The following is an 18751-nucleotide window of genomic DNA, read 5'->3' on the forward strand; positions in this document are numbered from 1 at the left end:
TCCTGACCATGCTGTCACCACTGCAAGATCCCAGCCCTGGCCGCAGAGTAGCAGCCTGTCTAGCTGTGCACCCTGCCAGCACTATTCAGGCCGGTCTCCATGGAAATCCCCTCCCGACACTGTAAGGATGCTGCTGCTACTGGGGTCTCCATGGAAACTGGCTGCAGCAACACAGGAGTCCCGCCGCTGGCTGAATACACCATTTTGTCCACCCCTAGGCTAGAAGCAGTGCAGGTTTACACTGAAAATCTGCCTTCCACTTGTTTGTGTCAGAGGTAGTGGTTTTAAGCCCAACCTATAGCTCCTGTAAGTTCCAACTGGAGCTTGGGGTGGGGGCAGAGACTGCCATGGGCAAGAGAATGAACTTTTCTGTGACCCATATAATTTGGCAAGGACAGTTACCAAACTAGTGGTTTATTTTTGCTGCTGTTCTAGTTTGTTTGAAATATATATGCTAAATTTTGGAAAGCAGATGCAGAGAGTAGTGCAGAATTCCATTCTAGGAAGCCCAGTTGGAGTCTGCTTCCTGGGGGATTTCTACCAACTGTTAATCAGGAATGTGGACTGGAAGGAACCTCCTAGTCTATTGAGTCCAGCCCCTTACTTTTACAAGAAGCCATTTAGCCAACGGTTCCTACATTAAGACCCGGTGGGACTCTCCTCTGGTTGTGGGGTAGGGTGGATTAAGATCCAACACTTCTCTGGAGTTGGTTAGTCCCTGGAAACCTTTAGTAGTCCTGTGCTTTTCATCTTGTAGGTTGAGTGGGAATCCTGGAACTTTTATTTCTGGACTCCCAATTTTTTTTTAAGTTCATTTGACTCTTTTGCTTTAAGTACTTGGTGTACAGGGACTTCTTACAATGTAGAACTGTATGTGAAGGTAATTTATGGACATGGTCCAGTGCCCTAATTCTAGCAAAGAATGTTACTCCCAAGTTTATCAACTGAGATTAAGTCAGACCAGCCAGTAGCAGAGATGGCACCTTTTGGTAATCTCTTGGCTTCTGGGAATTTTGTATGCACTCTTATCCTGGCTCCTGGGCCTGTGGTAAATTGTGGCCTTTGTCCTTTCTTGTCTGAAAGCCCAGAAATTGAATGAATAGGCACAGACAAAAGTCCTCTTCAAGTAACAGATGTGAGGCATGCTGCCATGGTTCACATAGTATGGATAGAGGAGGATTTCAGTCTTTCTTTTTTTTTTTTTTTACTGGATCTTAAGGGAAACATGGATGTTCTCATATTTGGAGAGGTTGTACTATATTTCTGGTGCTTGCGGCCTTCCTAGCTTTTTGTTCCTTTTTTTTGTGGTGATAGCTTTTCTTCATACAGAACTTCACAATTCTTTTTTTGCTTCATCAGTTACTTGGTGATTTTTGTTTTGTTTTTTTGTGCAAGGAATACAGCAGTCTGATTCAAATTTGTTTTAATGATTTCAGAATTCTCAGCGTCTCCCAGATAAATACCGTGCTCACACACTTTTTGGTTGTGGGAAGCACTGGCCAGAGAATTGGTGGAAGGCATTGGGACGAGAGCTTATTAATGAGGGATTCCTTAAAGAAGTTTCTGGTCGAAACAAATTTGCAACCATGTGTATGCTTACTCAGAAGGTAATCCTCATTGTAAAATCTTCAGGCCAGAGATTTCTTTTAATAATCGAAACTTCTTAAAAATGTTGTGTTTCTTTCACAGGGTAGAAACTGGCTACATAAAACTAAAACTGGATTGCATCAAAGCCTTCTGCTACAGCCTACTGAAGAACTATATCTTAAGAAACTTCATTTCCCAAGGTAACTACAGGTGTATATACAGTAAAATCTCTGTTATCCAGCATCCCTGGGGTAAGGGGATTGCTGGTTATGTAAAATTTCCAGTTATCTAAAAACCGCCGACAGCGATTGTAATTCCTTGGCTTGCCTCTAAGAATGACCTGAGAGACAGTGTCAAAGGCCTTGCCAAAATTGAGGTATATCACATCTATTGGTCCTCTTCCTTCAATGCATAGAGCTTGTCACCTTGTCACCAAAACAGATCAGGAGCTCAGGATAAGTTCACTTTGACTGTTCCTGATCATCTGTTCTTCTCCCCATGCTTATATGTGGATGCCTTGATCTGTTCTATGAACTTTCCAGCTATGGAGACCAGACTGATTGGTTTTTCTTTCTTTCCTTGAAAGGCACTGTATTTGCCCTTTTCCAGTCAGCCCAAGACCTCCATAAGTTTTCAAAGATAATAGCCAGTGACTCTCTAATTACCAGAGACCCTGGTTTTCCCTGATAAAAAAGAAATCAGAAATTCTCTGATAAAAAAAATCCTAAATCCATGATTAAAATGAAAGGCCCCCCACAGCCCCCCGGCCCTGTTGGTGCCCCTCACCCCCCATACACAGCTCCTGCTCCCCCAGCCCTGCCAGAGGGGTCCCCGGCTCCCAGGGTTACGGGGCCAAGGACCCAGGTCCTCAGCCTCCTGCCCCTGGCAGGAGCCAGCAGCTGTTGCAGTGGAGCAAGAGCCCGACTCCCCACCTGCTGCCTGCCTGCTGTGGACTCAGGCAAGGAGAGGGAGGGTAGATCCCCACAGCGGTGTGCACTCCCAGGGCGTAGGGGGATCCATGCCCCCCAGATCTGTGCGCAGGGCAGGGGCCACGTGCTGCCCACTGCAGGCTCCTGCCCTGCTACCTCCCCCAGGGCCTCCGCAGCCTGGCATGTACAACCCGGCGCTGCAGAGAGCAGCAGGCAGGGCTTCACAGGAAAGCTACTTACCACTGTGAGATCTGCACTGCCCTGGCGATGTGTCCCCTGCAGGTGTGGCTCCAGTCAGGGTGGCAGCATAGGGTTGCACTTAGGGGACATGTTGCCAGGGCAGTGCGGAGCTTACAGCAGCAAGCAGCTTTCCTGCATGGCCCTGATAGGTTGTACGCAGTGCTAGGTTGTACTCACTGTACTGTGAAGGCCCCAGGGGAGGGCAGCAGGGTGGAAGCCCAAGCCTGAAGCAGACAGCATGTGCCCACGTTTGCTTCATGCACAGATCTGGGGAGCATGGGTCTCCCTGGGAGTGTGCACAGGGGTGGGAAGCAGCACCCCCTGCCTGAGCCCACTCACAGATCTGGGGGGCACAGGTTCCCCCTGCCCACTGCACATGCATGCAGCAGTGGGCAGCTGGTCCCACCCCTGGACAAGCTGTCCATGGCTGCATCCTTCTTCCTGCTGGGGCCGGGCAGTCATGCATTGCAGCCCTGGACACCATGTCCCAGGCATTGCCTGGCTGGGCAGAACCCCAGCCCCTGCCCTGCCCAACTCCCTCCCTCCCTATGGGGGGCCTCAGTTCCCTCCCCCCTCTCCCCTGACACTTAGCTGTGGGAGCTGGTCTTCAGACTGCCTGGGACCATGTGCAGCACCCCCTGCCTGTTGAGCCAGTTACCTGTCCACCTTATAGTAGTTTTGCCCAGCCCACGTTTCTCCTGTTTATCTGTGAGAAGGTTGTGTGGGATTTTGTCAAAACTGTTGCTGAAGTCCAGATACAGTATATCCACAGCATTCCCTTCATCCACCCAAGCAGTTACTTTCTCAAAGAAGGTGATCACATTTGTTTACTCAGTTTGTTTTTCATAAATCCATGCTGGGTGCTTTTGAACAGCCTTTCCTTCTCCAGATGCTTGTAAATGGCCTTCCTTAGGATATGCTTCAGTAGCTTCCCAGGTATTAAGGTGAGGCTAATTTGCCTGTAATTCCCCAAATTCTCCTTTTTTTTAAAGTAGGATACTACATTGACCCTTTTCCAGTCCTCCGATACCTGGCCCATTTCCTGCAACTTCATGAAAATCATTGCCACAGGCTCCGAGATCTCCTCTGCCAGTTGCTTCAGGACCCTGAGATGAAGTTCATTTGGCTGTGCTGACTTGAATTCATTTAGACATGGTTAGACAAGTTATGCACTTATCCAATATGCATAGAAGTGGAGTATACTTGTTATTCTTCTTTTTCCCCCCCTAAAACAATCGTAATTCCAGATTTAGCAGAAGAAAATGCTCTGGAAATGCTAATTTTTAGACGTGTATCAATTCTGCTTTTATTTTACATTGACAGCCTACTATTACGAGTGATTTCTTTGTGCTTTGAATAAGATTGAGTCCATTTTCTTACAGTACCAGACAAACACCATTGGTTTCTGGGGAGCATTCATCAAACATGAAGTTAACGAAGACCCAGGTGACAAAGGTTTGTTACAGAAAAATGTTGTGTGTTATAGACTGGTTCTTTGTTTAGTAATGGACTGAGAGCTCTTTTTGCTTGACTCTAAAGTCTCCAGATATTTAAAGACTTAAGATGCACAGTGAAGCAATTTACAGGATATATAAATAATTTATACAATAATTGTCAGGTGTATGATGAGCAAAATCATTGACGCGTTACTGACTGAAGTATTCCGATCATGTAAAATTGTTTTAAAATAAAAGACATTTTTCTACCTATTCCATCATTGTGGCATAAGAGTATTATCAATGCTACCACATGAATTACTGAGGTCTTAAGCCTAATGGCAAATCTTCCATAAATGACCCTTTCTCTGAAACAGATGATCCATTGTACTCACTCCAGTTTCCTGCTGAAAGTTTTGAACTTCCACATTAGTCTGCAGATTTCATCACCAGTCTTTTACTGAGTGTTTTGGTGAAAGTTGCATGATTCATGATTTAAGGCCCCTTTGTAGTCTGGATGTAAAGAGAATAGGCTATTATCTGTGCAGGACCAAGCCATTTAGAATAAAGGTGGCCATTAGGCCCCTGGGCTGGATGAGTAGTGTAAGGCCATTGTACAGGTTGGATGAGCGATGTGGGGCTGGTCCACATGCCAGATCAAATGCACAAACTTGGCCCCACGTGCCAGATACAATATATAGGGCTGGTCCAGCAAAGGTACCACATGCAGCATGTGCTGCCCCATGTGCAGTGCATGGGTCTGATCCAGTGCATACCATACGGATAGGTAGCATATGGCTCCAGCCCAAGACTAATGGGGAGCACCAAATGAGCCAAATATTAGGGCTCCTCGAGCTGTATATTTGACACCCTTGCTTCAGAAGTTTCCTATGCTCTTATTTTTGGTTGCAGCTGAAATATTCAAAGTCACCTGTTTCCTCCCAGTGGCTTCTGGCTATATAGGTCTCTCTCATATACTGGAAAGGCATTCTCTCCTTCCACTCTTTAAGTACATTCCATCAGGACTTGGCATGCAGGGAGAAGTCTAGTAAGGCAAGAGATGAACTGAAATACAGCTAGCAACAAATGCAAAATGAAATAAAAAGCATTCTACAAGTATGTCAGAAGTAAGAGGAAGACTAAGAAAGTATAGGCAATCTAGTTAATGGGCGACGTGGAGAAGGCGGACTTATTTAAGGCCTTTTTTCCTTCATTCTTCACAAATAAAGTCAGCTATTGGATGATGAGTGTGCAGTTGGCAGAACAGACAGGGAAGGAGTAGGAGAAAGACAGCTAGATAAAGGGTTGGCAACCTTTTTAGGCCATGGGCCAGATTGACCCCATTTGGCTCAGAGGTGGGATGGTGCCAGGTAGGGGGGAGCTAGGGCCCAACAACTGCCACCATTTCTTCCAGTGGCTGAGCAAGCAAAGCATTTGATACTACTCCTTTTCCCCACAGCAGCACAGGGAGAGTACCTGCAACTGATACTCCATCCCTACAAAGGCAGGGAAAAATGCCTGCTGCAAAGCCCTGCCCCCAACTGCAAAGACAAACACCAGCTGCAGACACTCTCCCTTTACCAGTATGGAGAAAAGATGTGATGGCAGGCACTTTCCCTGTGCAGCTGCTGAGGAAGAACTGGCAGCAGCAGCAGCTGGGTCCTAGCACCTGCCCACCTCTGACCCAGGCTGGGTCAATCTAGCTGCTGAAGCCTCATGTCCACAGGCCAGGTCAAGTGACTCCACTGGCCATAGGTTGCCAGCCCCTGGGTTAGACTACCTGGAGAAGCTAGATTTTTTGTTACCAGGATAAATGAGGTTCATTCCTAAGAGTACTCAAGAAATTGACTGAAGCAATTATAGAGCCACTGATTACTTGTAGAGAGAACTTGTAGAGATTAGGTGAGGTAATGGCTGACTAGAAGAGCACAAATATAGTGACCATCTTTAAGAAGAGTAGAAGGAGGATCCCAGAAAACTTATAGATCAGTCTGTCTGACCTCAACAACTGGAAAATGTATGGAGTAGGTCATGAAGGAACCTATTTCTGAGCCTCTGAAGGTGCTAGCATGGCCTTTACGAGTACTACTGAAGCTTAAAAAAACCCCAGAAACTCAAGGGCTGTGCCCACACACAAGTGAGGAGGTGTGCAGATATTGCTTCTTGAAGTACTCTAGTTACTGGCAGGTAGGCAATACACAGTTGTAACAGCTGTATAGCTATCAAAGGATTACTGATATGTTATTTAAATCTGGTTTGTGCACCACCCTTCCTAAAGAATCTGCAGTTACAGTGCAGTTGTTACTGCTGCACGGTTTTGTGGTGATGCAAGTATAGCAAAATCCCTTCTAACTTTAACCCTGTTTCTTTCAGGCTCAAAGCTAGGGCAGTTTAGCTAACTTGTATTGTTACAGGATTGTGCAGATAGACCAGCTGATGCATGCTCCTGAGCAACACCTCTCCCCTCCCCCTTTTAAAACAGTTGAACATTACACCTGTCAATTTGGTAATTTCTTTTTTCTTTGCTTTTCTCAGTTTGTTTTCAACATAAGATACATTTTACTAATAGTGATTTCTGTTTGAATAAAATATTTGCTCACTGGTTCTAGTAACTGCTGTTTATTATAAATCCTCTTATGCTGCAATTGAAGTTAAACTTTAGACCTATTTTCTAGTTAAAATTATTGTATCTACTGCTGTCTCTTTTTATTCATGTACAGTTTATGGTAATCGGCTAGAGAGATTGCTGCAGGAAGGAAGAATTTGTCTATTGTGCTGCAGACTTTGTAATGAGAAACAATTAAGTTCATATGCACTTTTTTTCTCTATGTACAACCCTTCTTTCTTGCAATCAAATTATTGTGTAAAATATGAAATGATGTTTACTGTTAGTATTTGTATTGGGGAAACTGGATATCATATCTGATGTTCTGTCCTGGTGTCCTTGTTTTTTTAAAACAGTCACAACTGCATGAAATGTTTTCACAAAAAGGAGTCAGTAAAATTTCTGCAAGAAGTAGTGACTCAAATAACAGGTACAGTAACCAGAATTATTTATATTGGTATCTATTTCTTTATTTGTACCTTATTTTATCTATTGTGTAGCTAGTATTTTTAAAGCACCTGTTACGGGGAGGGAGCAGGAGCCAGGAAGTAAACATGTTTATGGTATAAAATTATTCTTTCTTGTCAGTCTCTATCTAGATCAGTGTCTCAAAATAAACTGCAAATTCTAGCCACATTTGGGTTGAATATGCAGTACTCAGGAACCAAACTGTCACTATGAGCTATGTACTCACCTTTAATATTTAAAAAGCCTGTTATACTTTAGTCAATCATTAAAACTCTACAATAAAAGAGCAGATTAATTTCTGTTGCACTTAACTGATGAGTAAATCAAGCAACTTTGCCCTGCATTATGTGATAAAATGTTACAAATTACAAGTTAGTTTAGGCTGCAAAGGGGAGTAAAGATAAGAGGCTATCATATATCACTCTTAGACATATGCTACATTATTTTTTTAAAAGTGACCTTAAGGTACATCTATTTCTGATTAACAGGAATGGAATATTTATTTTTGTATTAAAATAAGGTGTAATAAATATAATTTCTTATGCTTTGTTTTCTGAATAACAAAATTCACAAATTCAAACCTATGAAAACCTATTTGTTTTCATATTTACAAATAAATGTATTTATCATTTACTGCTTAAAGCAAAAATACATATTCACTAGTAGTATTTTAAATTCACAATCAAGGGAAGTAAACAACAAATATTAACTAAAAGCAATATATAATAGCTTTTTTATTTCAGGTCGCTGTGCTAGTGACCTCACTTTTACTTAGGGGCTCTTTTTTGACAACTTAAAATGTGATTAATTTCTTGCTAGGTCAGGATAAAATATAAGAATTGTTTGTACCTGTTACTTTCATAATGTGTTTTTAGGAAAAACAGAAGCTGTTTACCAGAACCAGAAGAAATTTGATTGTATATTTCATACAGTGGTTGAGAGGAATATAGGTTGTATTTTTCATTTTTTTTGCCTGTCTGGAGAAGATACAAGTGAAGTGAAATCAGGTTTGCCTTTTATCTCAAAGAGGATATTTTTAAAATAATAGGGAATTAGGGCTTGTCTGTGCAGGGGAATTTGCTACCATAAACCTACGCTTACAGTTATAGTGTTATAGACGTACACGGATGACTCTCCTGTAGGCTTTGCTAGAGTATTGCTCAATATATGCTGCTCACACAAAGTCTTGGTCAGAGCATTGGCCAAGAGTAGGCCTCACTAGGCAAACCTGACTAATGCATGAGCTCCTCACGTACACAAAACTTGGCATGTGGGCCAGATGTGCGCTCCTGCCAAAAGGTGGGAATGAGAGATGGTGGTACAAGGTAGGCTAGGCCAGTACCGGGATGATAAAGCTGGAATGGAAACACCCAGGTCAAAATATGAAACAAGCCCATGTTACAGGACAGTTTAAGATGTTCAAGATACAGATGAAATGCAAAATACAGAAATGCCAAGGCTGGAACTTTGATCGCAGTGTGCCAGTGTCTTGCTGGGACCAAAGCTGGAGGTTCCTGGCTAGAGGGTCTTGCTCTTCCACTTGGGGTCAGACCAATCAAGATACTTGAGAGTCAGGAAGGAATTTTACCTCATGAGCATACTGGTACAGACTGTGGGGGTTTTAACCTTCCTCTGTAGTGTGGGGGTGTGGCCCTCTACCTGGGATTACTTGAACATAAACTGACAACATTTCATAGACACAGGACATTAGCTGCCATGGTTCCCCTGCTTTACTTGTGGCAGGTTAGGGTACTAGGTGTGGGTTGCATCAAGGTTGATGGTAGTCGTATGTAGAGTTTAGAATCTGGTTTGTATGGGATGATTTGGACAGGGATGATCCTGCCTCAGGCAGGGGGTTGGACTGGATGACCTCTGGGAGTCCCTTCCAGCCCTACATTTCTATGGATACAATACTGGTCCCAATTGTTTGTATATGGCATACACACAGACATCTTATCTGAAACCTAGTTGTTCTGATCATTGTATAAAAAGAGAATTGGAAAGGAGGGAAACTTTGTAGTGGCCTGGGGGAGCCTGAGTGGTGTTTTGTTGACTATCTTGTCACAGGTACAAATGCCTTAGCTCCTGGTCTGATGTGCTTGTTAGGCCAAAATGTGTTAGGGCTGTGCTTATAGACAGTAAACCTGGATGAATCTTTGCCACTGAACTGAGCCTGTGGTTGTTCTTTAAGACAAGATTAGCATTGGGATCTCCTAGCTGTGACTTGTTGACACCACAGTTCCTGAGACTTCACACCCTGACAACACGTCAGTAACACCCGACAAGGGCAACAGCAACAATGACACTGATAACCCCAGATGACATCCCCATGCTAATCCAGTTTTCCAGGCCACAACAGATTGAGGTGGAATTAGACATCCATGCCATAGACGAGACTCTCCTAAAAGAGCATGATTTTTATTAACCTTTTTTTATTTAAATGGTTTTCCCTCTCTATTCAGGACAGCACAATGATATGAGTGGATTTAGGCTCTGAAAGAAACCATATTTATAAACCAGTCTCTCTTTCTCTAATGCAAATATAGTCCTGGTATAGAAAAGAGGAGATCTGGGAAAGCCTCTGGATGATGGTCTTTTATAAGTATACTCTGTGTGTGCATGCACGTGTGTTTATAGTGTAAGTATACCTAGGGGTGCAACAATGGCAATTTTTTGGGTCGATACTGATGGCCAATTTTTAAGGAGCCATATCAGCCAATACTGATCTGATTGCCAATATGTGGCCCAGCAACTTGGAGAACAGCATCCAACTGGTAAGTCTGTTGTGGGGGAATAGGTGGGGGGAGGAAATGGGCATGGGGGAGGGCAGATTGAGGCCTCTGCAGTGAGGGAGGGAGTGGGGCTGCAGCAGGGGTAGGCACTGCCCAGCCAGGGAAGGGCTTGGGATAGAGCTGTGAGCATCTCATCTGGGACGTGTGTGTGGGGTGGAGGGGCACCTCCCGCCACTGCATGCACCCCAGGAGGACATGGGGGGGGGTGCCCCCAGATCTCTGTGTGGGGTGAGAGCGGGCTTCTGCTGCAGGCTGAAGCCAGGACTCTGCTGGGCTCTACCTGGAAGTGGGGAGTCTGGGCCAGGCTGCTCTCAGGGTGGGTGGTGGTGGCATTGGGAGCGGGGCTGCAGTCACCCCAAAATTTGTCATAGCCCCCCTCCCAGCACCACAACCACCTACCCTAAACGCAGTCCAGCCCGGCTCCTCCACTGGGAAGATCCTAGCACAGCCCAGCCTCAGCCCGCAGTGGCAGCTCATCCTCACCCCACATGCAGATCTAGGGGCACACCCTCCCCATGCCCTCCCTGGGGTGTGCACAGTGGTGGGAGCCGCCACCCCTCCTGGCACCCCCCCAGGAGAGCCCCACTCCCTCCCTCACTGCTGGGGCCTCAGTTTGCCTCCCTTCATGCCTCTTCCCTTCCCTCACAATAGACTTACCAGCCAGACACTGCCAGGCTGTGGTCCCAGCTGCCTGCATGCTGCGCTGCAGCTGTGGCTTTGCTCATGCATGGGTGCATTTATCAGTGACATTATCAGCCACATCAGCCAAAAAAAGCCGATTGCTAATACTGTCAATTTTCCTGTATATCGGTGCCAATCTGATATGGGACTGATGTATCAGTGCATCTCTAATACCTTTTATAGCATAGTGTATATATTATAATTATTCTATCTTATTCTTATGTATGGAATAAATAATAAATATAATTATATGTATAAGTAGTATGTACTTATACATATATTTGTACTTACATATACATGTACTTACATGTCTCAGCGTCTTGAAGGCTCAGATGAAGTGTAGTTTGGGTCAGAAAGGTCTGTGCTTGTTCCCACATGTCTTCTAGTCTTCCTGACTGCTTGGATTTTATACTACATCCCTGATGTGTAGTGCAGCATGTGGGGGATCAGGAGAAGAGGAGTACTAACTAGTTTCATTTTCAAGACCTCCCCTGTCAGCAGACAGGGCACGCATCACAGCAGTGGGGGCCAACCATTTTGGCTGGCATGCCACAAATTAGCTGTCCAACCTCCCCAAGTACCATTCTGATCCTCTTCCTCTGTCTCTTCTGCTGCTCTGTTTTTTGTTCCCTGCCTGAACTCCTGACCTGCTTTCTGCCCTCTGCTCCCTGCCTGATGTCTTTCTCAGCTTTCTGCCCTACCTGCTGCTGTGCTGTCTGTCCTCTCCCTGGTTGGCCATGTGCCACACGGGTTGTCCATGTCACTTGTGGTACTCGTGCGTAGGGACCTCCTTAATTTGTGATTTTTGCGGATTTCACGGAAACTGAAATCGGGCATTATCAGTGAAATACCACCCCCCCAACCTTACTAAAAATAAAATGCCAGCTCCCCAGTGGGAGCCAGCAGTCCTCATAGTTGCTGTGACCCAGCTTCACAGGCTGCCAGGGTGTGGGAGGAACCACTGGTACAAAGGGAAGCAGCCAAGATAAGCCAGTCAGTGGCGAGGGGCGGGAGCACATGATGGACACCCCTCTTGGCCAATCAGTAGTGAGGAAGGGGCAAGGCCATTGAGTCCCTTCAGCCAATCAGTGGTAAGGGGTGGGGTCACAGCAAAAAAACTGCAAAATTGGTGAATATGCCCTAAGTAGCCCACAAAAATCCCTTTAGCACGCCATGATTTAAGTAGATCCCTACTCATGCCACAGGTCAGTCACCCCTGCACCATACCATGCCATCATAACAGTTCCAAGGAGACCATCTGACTTATAAAGACACTGAGGTAACAATTCTGGGTAGTGCTGCATTCCAGTGAACCAGGAGAAAATGTCCTGCCCAAAATGAATACTTCTGTGAGTATTTACAGAGGTTTAGGTCTGGAAGGGACCTTGTGAGATCATCAGGTCCAGTCCCCCTGCTCTGGGCAGGAAAGACTGCTGGGGTCAAAAAAACCTAGCAAGGTGTGTATCTAGTTTCCTTTTGAAGATCTCCTGGGTAGGTGCCTCTATCACCCCACTGGGAGTCTATTCCAGAGTTTGGTCACATGAACCATGAAGTTTTTCCTTATATCCAGTCTGAAACCTTGTTCTAGGAGTTTATGACTTGGTTCTGGTTTTCCCCTGGGGCGCTTTGGTGAATAGTTGTTCACCTAGCACCTGATGTTCCCCCTGATATATTTGTAAGTTGCCACCCAATCCCTGCAGTCTTCTCTTTTCTAGGCTGAACAGTCCCATATATGTCAGCCTTTCCTCATAGGCCTTTAATCATACAAGTGGCTCTTCTCTGGACTCTCTCAAGTTTCTCCACATGGTTCCTGAAGTTGTTTCTCCTGCTTTGTGATTTCCAGTACTCATGGGCGCCATACCATTGTGCTGGGCTCATATTATTCTTTCAGGGAGCAGGTGAGTTTTGTTCAGCACAAAGGTTGCTGCCTCCCACATCTTCATGCAGAATTGAATGAATACACTGGGCTAATAGGAAAAATTAATAACCTGTTTGTTTTGGGTTTTTTTTTTTTTAATGTAATAGTATTGTGGCACAGTCACCAGATACCCTGGAACCTGTTTCAGCCAAAGAGAAGGAACTGCATGTAAGTAACTAGAGTCTTCAACTGATTTTTTTTCAAGAAATCAATTTAAACTATACATCTAACACAATCCTAGAAACCAGTCCTGTTCCCCTCCAAACAACCAGAGGAAGAGCTGTTAAGATAGCAGGCAGTCCACTTAAGACGCAATTAACCTGTTAATTGCATCTTAAATAGTAACTCAGTTGCGCATTCACGCAATTAATGTTGTGAGAAAATGGGAAATCAACCACAAAATTATTCCACAAAATGTATGGGATATTTTTGTGGCTGGTTTCCATCACTCTATAAATTGAATTTGTGACATGGTCCCTGCCTGATGCAGGGTGCATGGCAGGGCTTGGTTGACACTTCCCCCTTGTCAGCATTCTGGCAGCCATGAATGGAGCTGCATCCTGCTATTTTCAGGGTGTCAAGTCAAGGGGAGCCCACCAGATGGGCCAGAGTGCCAGGTTTTGGGGAGCTGCAGGGCTTGTCACAGCCTAGCAGGTTGACTTCCTTGAGCCAAGAGCAAGGCACTTGAAATGTTCCAGCCACAAAGACTCTGGGATTAGGGAGAAGTTCCCTGATCCTGTGATCCCCGTGCTTTGGGACCTTTAAAAACCACATGTGCAGGTTGGCTGTACACATAGTTTTCTGACATTTTCGGTACATGGGGACCCCAGGTTTGAAGAAACTGTCCTGGACCTCAGGGACCTGGCATGCTACGACCTTAAAAATGTGCATGCTGCTGCACTGCACGTGAAGTTTTTTTTAGACGTTCTGGTGTATGGGGCTCTGGGACTGGCGCAGCTGATTGCTGGTCCTGTCCTGGGACTGTACCAGTCTTTAACTTGTTCCAGTGTAATCTCAGGGCTGAGACCAAAAATCCTGTGGCATGGTAGGAGGCACAGCTATTGGGATCAGAAATCAGATTCCCATCATGTGTTGGGGCCTAAATTTTATAACTTTTATGGTTTTACTCTTAAGAAATTGCCTTGAACTGTAATCCTGCTTGGGAGATTATAGTGTCCTTAAGTGTTGCCTTTGTACTTTTTTTAAGTGGTTTCTGGCTTTCTCTTTTTACTCAGTTGTGATACTTAACCTAAGGTGTTCTTTAAAACAGTTTCAGATGTATTAATAGTCTGCTTTTCTTCTTCACAGACTATTCTCTACAGCAAGCTATTGGCATCCAGACAAAAGTTAGCCAATGAGAAATTCATTCCTCCAGCAGTGCTGGCAACAAATAAAATATTAGTGGACATGGCCAAAATCAGGTAAAGCCTTTGCTTTTCAAAATATACTTAAAGGTATTCTATGACCTCCTTATTAGGTTCTAAATTGGCTGTCACAACTCCGGAAAGAGACCTTGGAGTCATTGTAGATAATTTAAAAAGTTTTAAAGTGACAGCTCAACATGCAACAGCAACCAAAAAGTCCAATAAAATGTTGAACATTATTAAGAAGGGAATTGAAAACAAGATGGAGAAGATCATCATTCCATTATACAAATCCATGGTGTACATACATCTTGAATACTGTGTGCAATTTTTGTCCTCACATCTCAAAAAAGGCTGTAGTAGAATAAGAAAAAGTATGGGGAATGGCAACGAAGATGCTCAGGAACATGGAGCACTTGCCGTATCAGGAGAGCTAAAGAGGCTAGGACTGTTCAACTTGGAAAGGAGAAGGCTGAGGGGAGATTTGATACTGTAGAGATCTATAAAATCATGAAGGGTGTGGACCAAGTGAACAGAGAACTGTTGTTCATCAAGTCCCAGAATACTAGAACTAGGGGGCCCCCACTGAAATTAACGAGACAGTTTTAAATCTAACAAAGAGTATTTTTTTACACAACATATAGTCAACTTGTGGAATTCATTGCCCCAGGAGGTGGTGAAGGCAGATAGCATAACCAGTTAAAGAAGGGACTGGATAAGTTCATTGATGATGGATCTAATAATGGCTATTGAACATATTGCTTAGAGATCTTTCCTCTGACATCTCTAAACCAATAATGGTGGATATGAGGGAGGGGATTAATCACTCTAGATATATCTGGTCCACTGCTTTCCCTCCTATAGCAGGGGTGGGCAAAATTCAGCCCATGGGCCATATCTGGCCCTCCAACTGATCCTATCTGGTCTGTTGGCCACTGCCAAGAGCCTGAGGAGGGAGGGCTATACCCTGCATCACTCCACAATCTCTCAGCCAGGGCTGGGCCAGGCAGATTACTCTCTTCCCCCCCCCAGCTTCCTATTGGTGCTATGCAGTTCTGGCACTGTGGCTGGGAGGCCAACGTGGGACAGGGTGCAGTGCAGTGCACTGAGTAGCCCTCCTGCTTGCCCACCTGTCGTAATGAGCTGCTGCCACTGCAGTACCACTAGAAGGTGAGTCTGTGCCAGCCATGGGCCAGATAGGATCAACTGGCATCTCCCTGTCCTGCAGTCCTCCCCCCCCGCCCAGCCTTTAGCAACTCACCAAAACTCCTTAAGTGACCCACTATCCCAAATAATTGCCCACCCCTGCTCTATAGCATCCACCCCTGCCACTGTTGGATACAGGATAATGTGGCGGAATGCCGGGCTAGCGGTTCTGGCACCACTTGGGGAGCCGCGGAGCAGGTGAGTGCACGGCTTGTGGGGAGGGATTGGAGGTAGCTTTATAGCCGCCCTCGAGGTTCGCCGAGTTGGCACAAGTAGACGACTTAGAGTAAGTTGTTAGTTTTCTTTGTAATAAGTCTATAGGATGTCCGTTGGTTCACGAGGTTCCAGAGCCAGCCCTTGCATTCCAACACTGGAACCAGTCCAATGCTAGGTGCAGCTGCCAACTCCTTAAGTCCCAGAACTGGTCAACAGCTCATTGAGATGGGATGTTAGTAGTAGAAGTTATTACAGAGTAGATATAAGGTAAAACAAAAGGTTTTATTCACTCACCTGGCCTCACCCTCTTACAAATAAGAGGAGAGGCCAGCTGGAATGAAGTTGCAGTAAATACAAGTACAGGGAGCTCAGGTATGCTGTCTAAGCTACGATGAGAGGCAGTCAAGAAGTGGAGTCTCCGATGTTTCTTTAGTTACAGTATGCCGGATACAAAGGGGGTCCGTTGGTTCACGGGGTTCCAGAGCAAGCCCTTGCGTTCCAACACTGGAACCAGTCCAATGCTAGGTGCGGCTGCCTGCTCCTTAAGTCCCAGAACTGGTCAACAGCTCATAAATGGGATGTTGAGTACAAAACTGTAACGCGGTGAGTTGTTGTCAATTGTCGGGTTTTTGAGGCCTTTGTTTTCGCTGGGATACGCCCAGGCGGGGAGGCTGGGAACCGGTCTGCAGGGTGATCAAGCCTACAGAGTTTTCCAGTTGTCGTCTCTACCTTTTCTTGCTTCCTTGCCTCTTTATAGATGTTGGTTGGACTGCCTCTATGACACTAACTATGATATGAGCTAAGCATACAGAGATAGGATAATTTCTTTTACATAATAGTTACTAGGCAGATTTTCTAATTAAGTTTCGTTTCTGCAAAACTGGCATTTTCTAGATAAGGAGTAAAATTTACAGAGCACACATGTGTCGCCTACTGCCAGCAGAGAGCAGTACCGGGTACTTGTTTTGATTAACAGTGGAGACTTCAAGGTTACATAAATGTGAGAGGGCCACGTGGCAGTTATACAAAGGAAAAGAAAAAGAAAACAGTTACAGATAATGGGTTAGGTAGACCATGGTCTGACCCAGTGTGGCATGAAGTTAGTGAAATCTAGCCAAGACAAAATATTTAACAAGTTGGAAGAAATATTCAAGTGCAGTCATATGTTACAGCCATTCGCTACTACAGGCAGTTCTCGTACTTATAGCGAGTTACATTCCTGGAAAAGGCGCTGTAAGTTGAAACGATGTAAGTTGAATCTGATTTTCCCATAGAAACAATGTTATAATAGGGAATTACATTCCTGACCAAGGGCCTGATGCCCAACTTTTTATAGAAATGACCATAAACACCATATTTAAATCAACTATTTTATCAACTATAAATGATATACACTGTACACTATAAAGCTTTCTAAAGTGTACTGTATATAAATCGATTAAACAGGGCAATACAGTAACTAATCACATAACATTTTATTTAATCAGAAGTTGAAGGAACACCTTCATCAGGGTCATGGAATTCAGAAGGGCTTATTTGGGGAGATTTTGGGGAGACTTAGGGCCACTTGATGGCTTTTTGAGAAACTGATCCAGGGATGTTTGTTTTGCTGCCCTCTTTTTCTCATTGTAAATTTCCCTGTAGTGCCGTTAAGTGCAAGGATCCAGCACCGTAAATAATAACATGGATGTAAATGGTGGAGCCCCACAAGTGCAAATCACCGTAAGTCAAAATGCTGTAAGTCGAGGACTGCCTGTACTACAAAACTGAATAGGATTAACAAAACAAGTGTTAAAGGCTAGGTAGTTGCAAATCAATGTATTTGCCAAAACCCCCCCCCAAAAAACCAATAGCAAAAACGCACGATTCATCCACTAGTTGTTTTATGTTATGTAAAAGAATAATACGACTAGAATAAAGTGTACTGATGACAGATTAATCATCTTTGTTAGTGTTACCTGTGGTTAAAGTGGATGACAGTTTTCTTTCACAGACAGTCCTATATTCAGAAGAGCCTATCAGTTCTCTGCTAATTTTTTGTTTATCCTGAAACAGGCCTACAACTATTGAAAATGTGAAGAGAATTGATGGTGTATCTGAAGCTAAATCTGCCATGTTGGTACCTCTCCTGAATGAAATCAAGGAGTTTTGTCAGGCAAATAATTCGCAGGTAAGACTCGGAGGAACTGCTAAGGTCCATCCAACCCAACCCATTACTTTCAGATTCCGTCTTTCAGGCTTGTTTACGCTGCCCTATTGTTATTGCACCCAAAGTACACAGGACTGAATTCTTAGCACAGCTTGTGAATAGTCACTTGGAGATGGTAGTCTTGATCAAAAGTCATTTCACTCCAGGATAGTACTTGTTGAGGGAAGAGGTTTGCACTTAAACCTCTCAAGCTTACGTTTTTAGGTGCCATAGGTAAAACTAATACAAAAGTCTGCCTTGTTGAATTATTACACTTAGGCATGAAAAGGTTTTTAACAGAATTACTAAATTAAAATGCACCAGCCAGCAAAGGGTATAAAAGTCTGAGTTATTTTGTGGCCCTTCTGTTTTGTTAAACAGGCCAGCCTACACTTGTGCTTTGTAGATGTGAGGGGATGTATGCATGTACAGATTGAATTACAGGCACAGCTTGTGTTGGTTTCCTGCTTGTGTGTAGAGAGCATCACCTGACTGCAAAAACTAACTTGCTTGGACATAAGCACCTGACTTGCTTGGACATAAGCTATTCCATTTCCATTTCCAGTTCTAGAAATCTATTACCTTGGTGACACAATTTGTTGGGTGGCTGCTGCCAGGTTATAACTCCTGTTATATCTCATTTGCCATACTGTAGACAGATACATTCCCAACCTCTGAATCTAGAGAACAGTGGCAAGCAGCCGTCCAGAAGGGTGTTGGGTGCCAACCTCTCCCTCAGTCGCAGCTTATAACGTACAGGCTGTTCCAGGAAAAGAACCTATCTTTGGTAAGTTTCCTATCCCTGGATACGTGAAAATGCTCATATATTTAAAAGAGGCTTTAAAGAGATTGTGTGCAGAAGTTTAATATGTACTGAGTTGTGAGATTTTGGGGGACCAAACTTGTTAGTGACTGTTTTTCAAGCAGTGCAAGTAGGTCTTCATGTTAGAGTACCCAAGCCCTACCTTGGCTGTCACTTAGCTGTGTATCTGAACTGGCTGGTCAAGCAGTACTGGTAACTGGTTTTAATATCAAATTATGTTAAATCAAGTTAGAACATATAGGAGGCCAAAACTGTCTTGAAAAGCTGATTGTACTGAGGCAATCCCATGTGCTTGGTG

The 18751-nt window shown here is 44.4% G+C and overlaps 1 protein-coding gene across 5 annotated transcripts in view; it reads left to right on the forward strand.

Moving 5' to 3' along the window:
- WRN (WRN RecQ like helicase) overlaps positions 1-18751 on the forward strand; it is a 171964-nt gene that overhangs the window by 134386 nt on the left and 18827 nt on the right. For all 5 annotated transcript variants that reach the window (XM_090031993.1, XM_090031989.1, XM_090031990.1 and 2 more), the window contains 8 exons: positions 1437-1607; positions 1690-1787; positions 4139-4211; positions 7154-7227; positions 12764-12824; positions 13965-14077; positions 17498-17612; positions 18286-18417. In XM_090031993.1, the coding sequence (XP_089888119.1) occupies positions 1437-1607; positions 1690-1787; positions 4139-4211; positions 7154-7227; positions 12764-12824; positions 13965-14077; positions 17498-17612; positions 18286-18417 (837 nt within the window). The remainder of the gene's footprint in view (positions 1-1436; positions 1608-1689; positions 1788-4138; positions 4212-7153; positions 7228-12763; positions 12825-13964; positions 14078-17497; positions 17613-18285; positions 18418-18751) is intronic.

Source organism: Crocodylus siamensis, chromosome 2 (assembly GCF_052110815.1).
Source record: "Crocodylus siamensis isolate JL-2025a chromosome 2, ASM5211081v1, whole genome shotgun sequence".
Taxonomy (NCBI): Eukaryota; Metazoa; Chordata; order Crocodylia; family Crocodylidae; genus Crocodylus; species Crocodylus siamensis.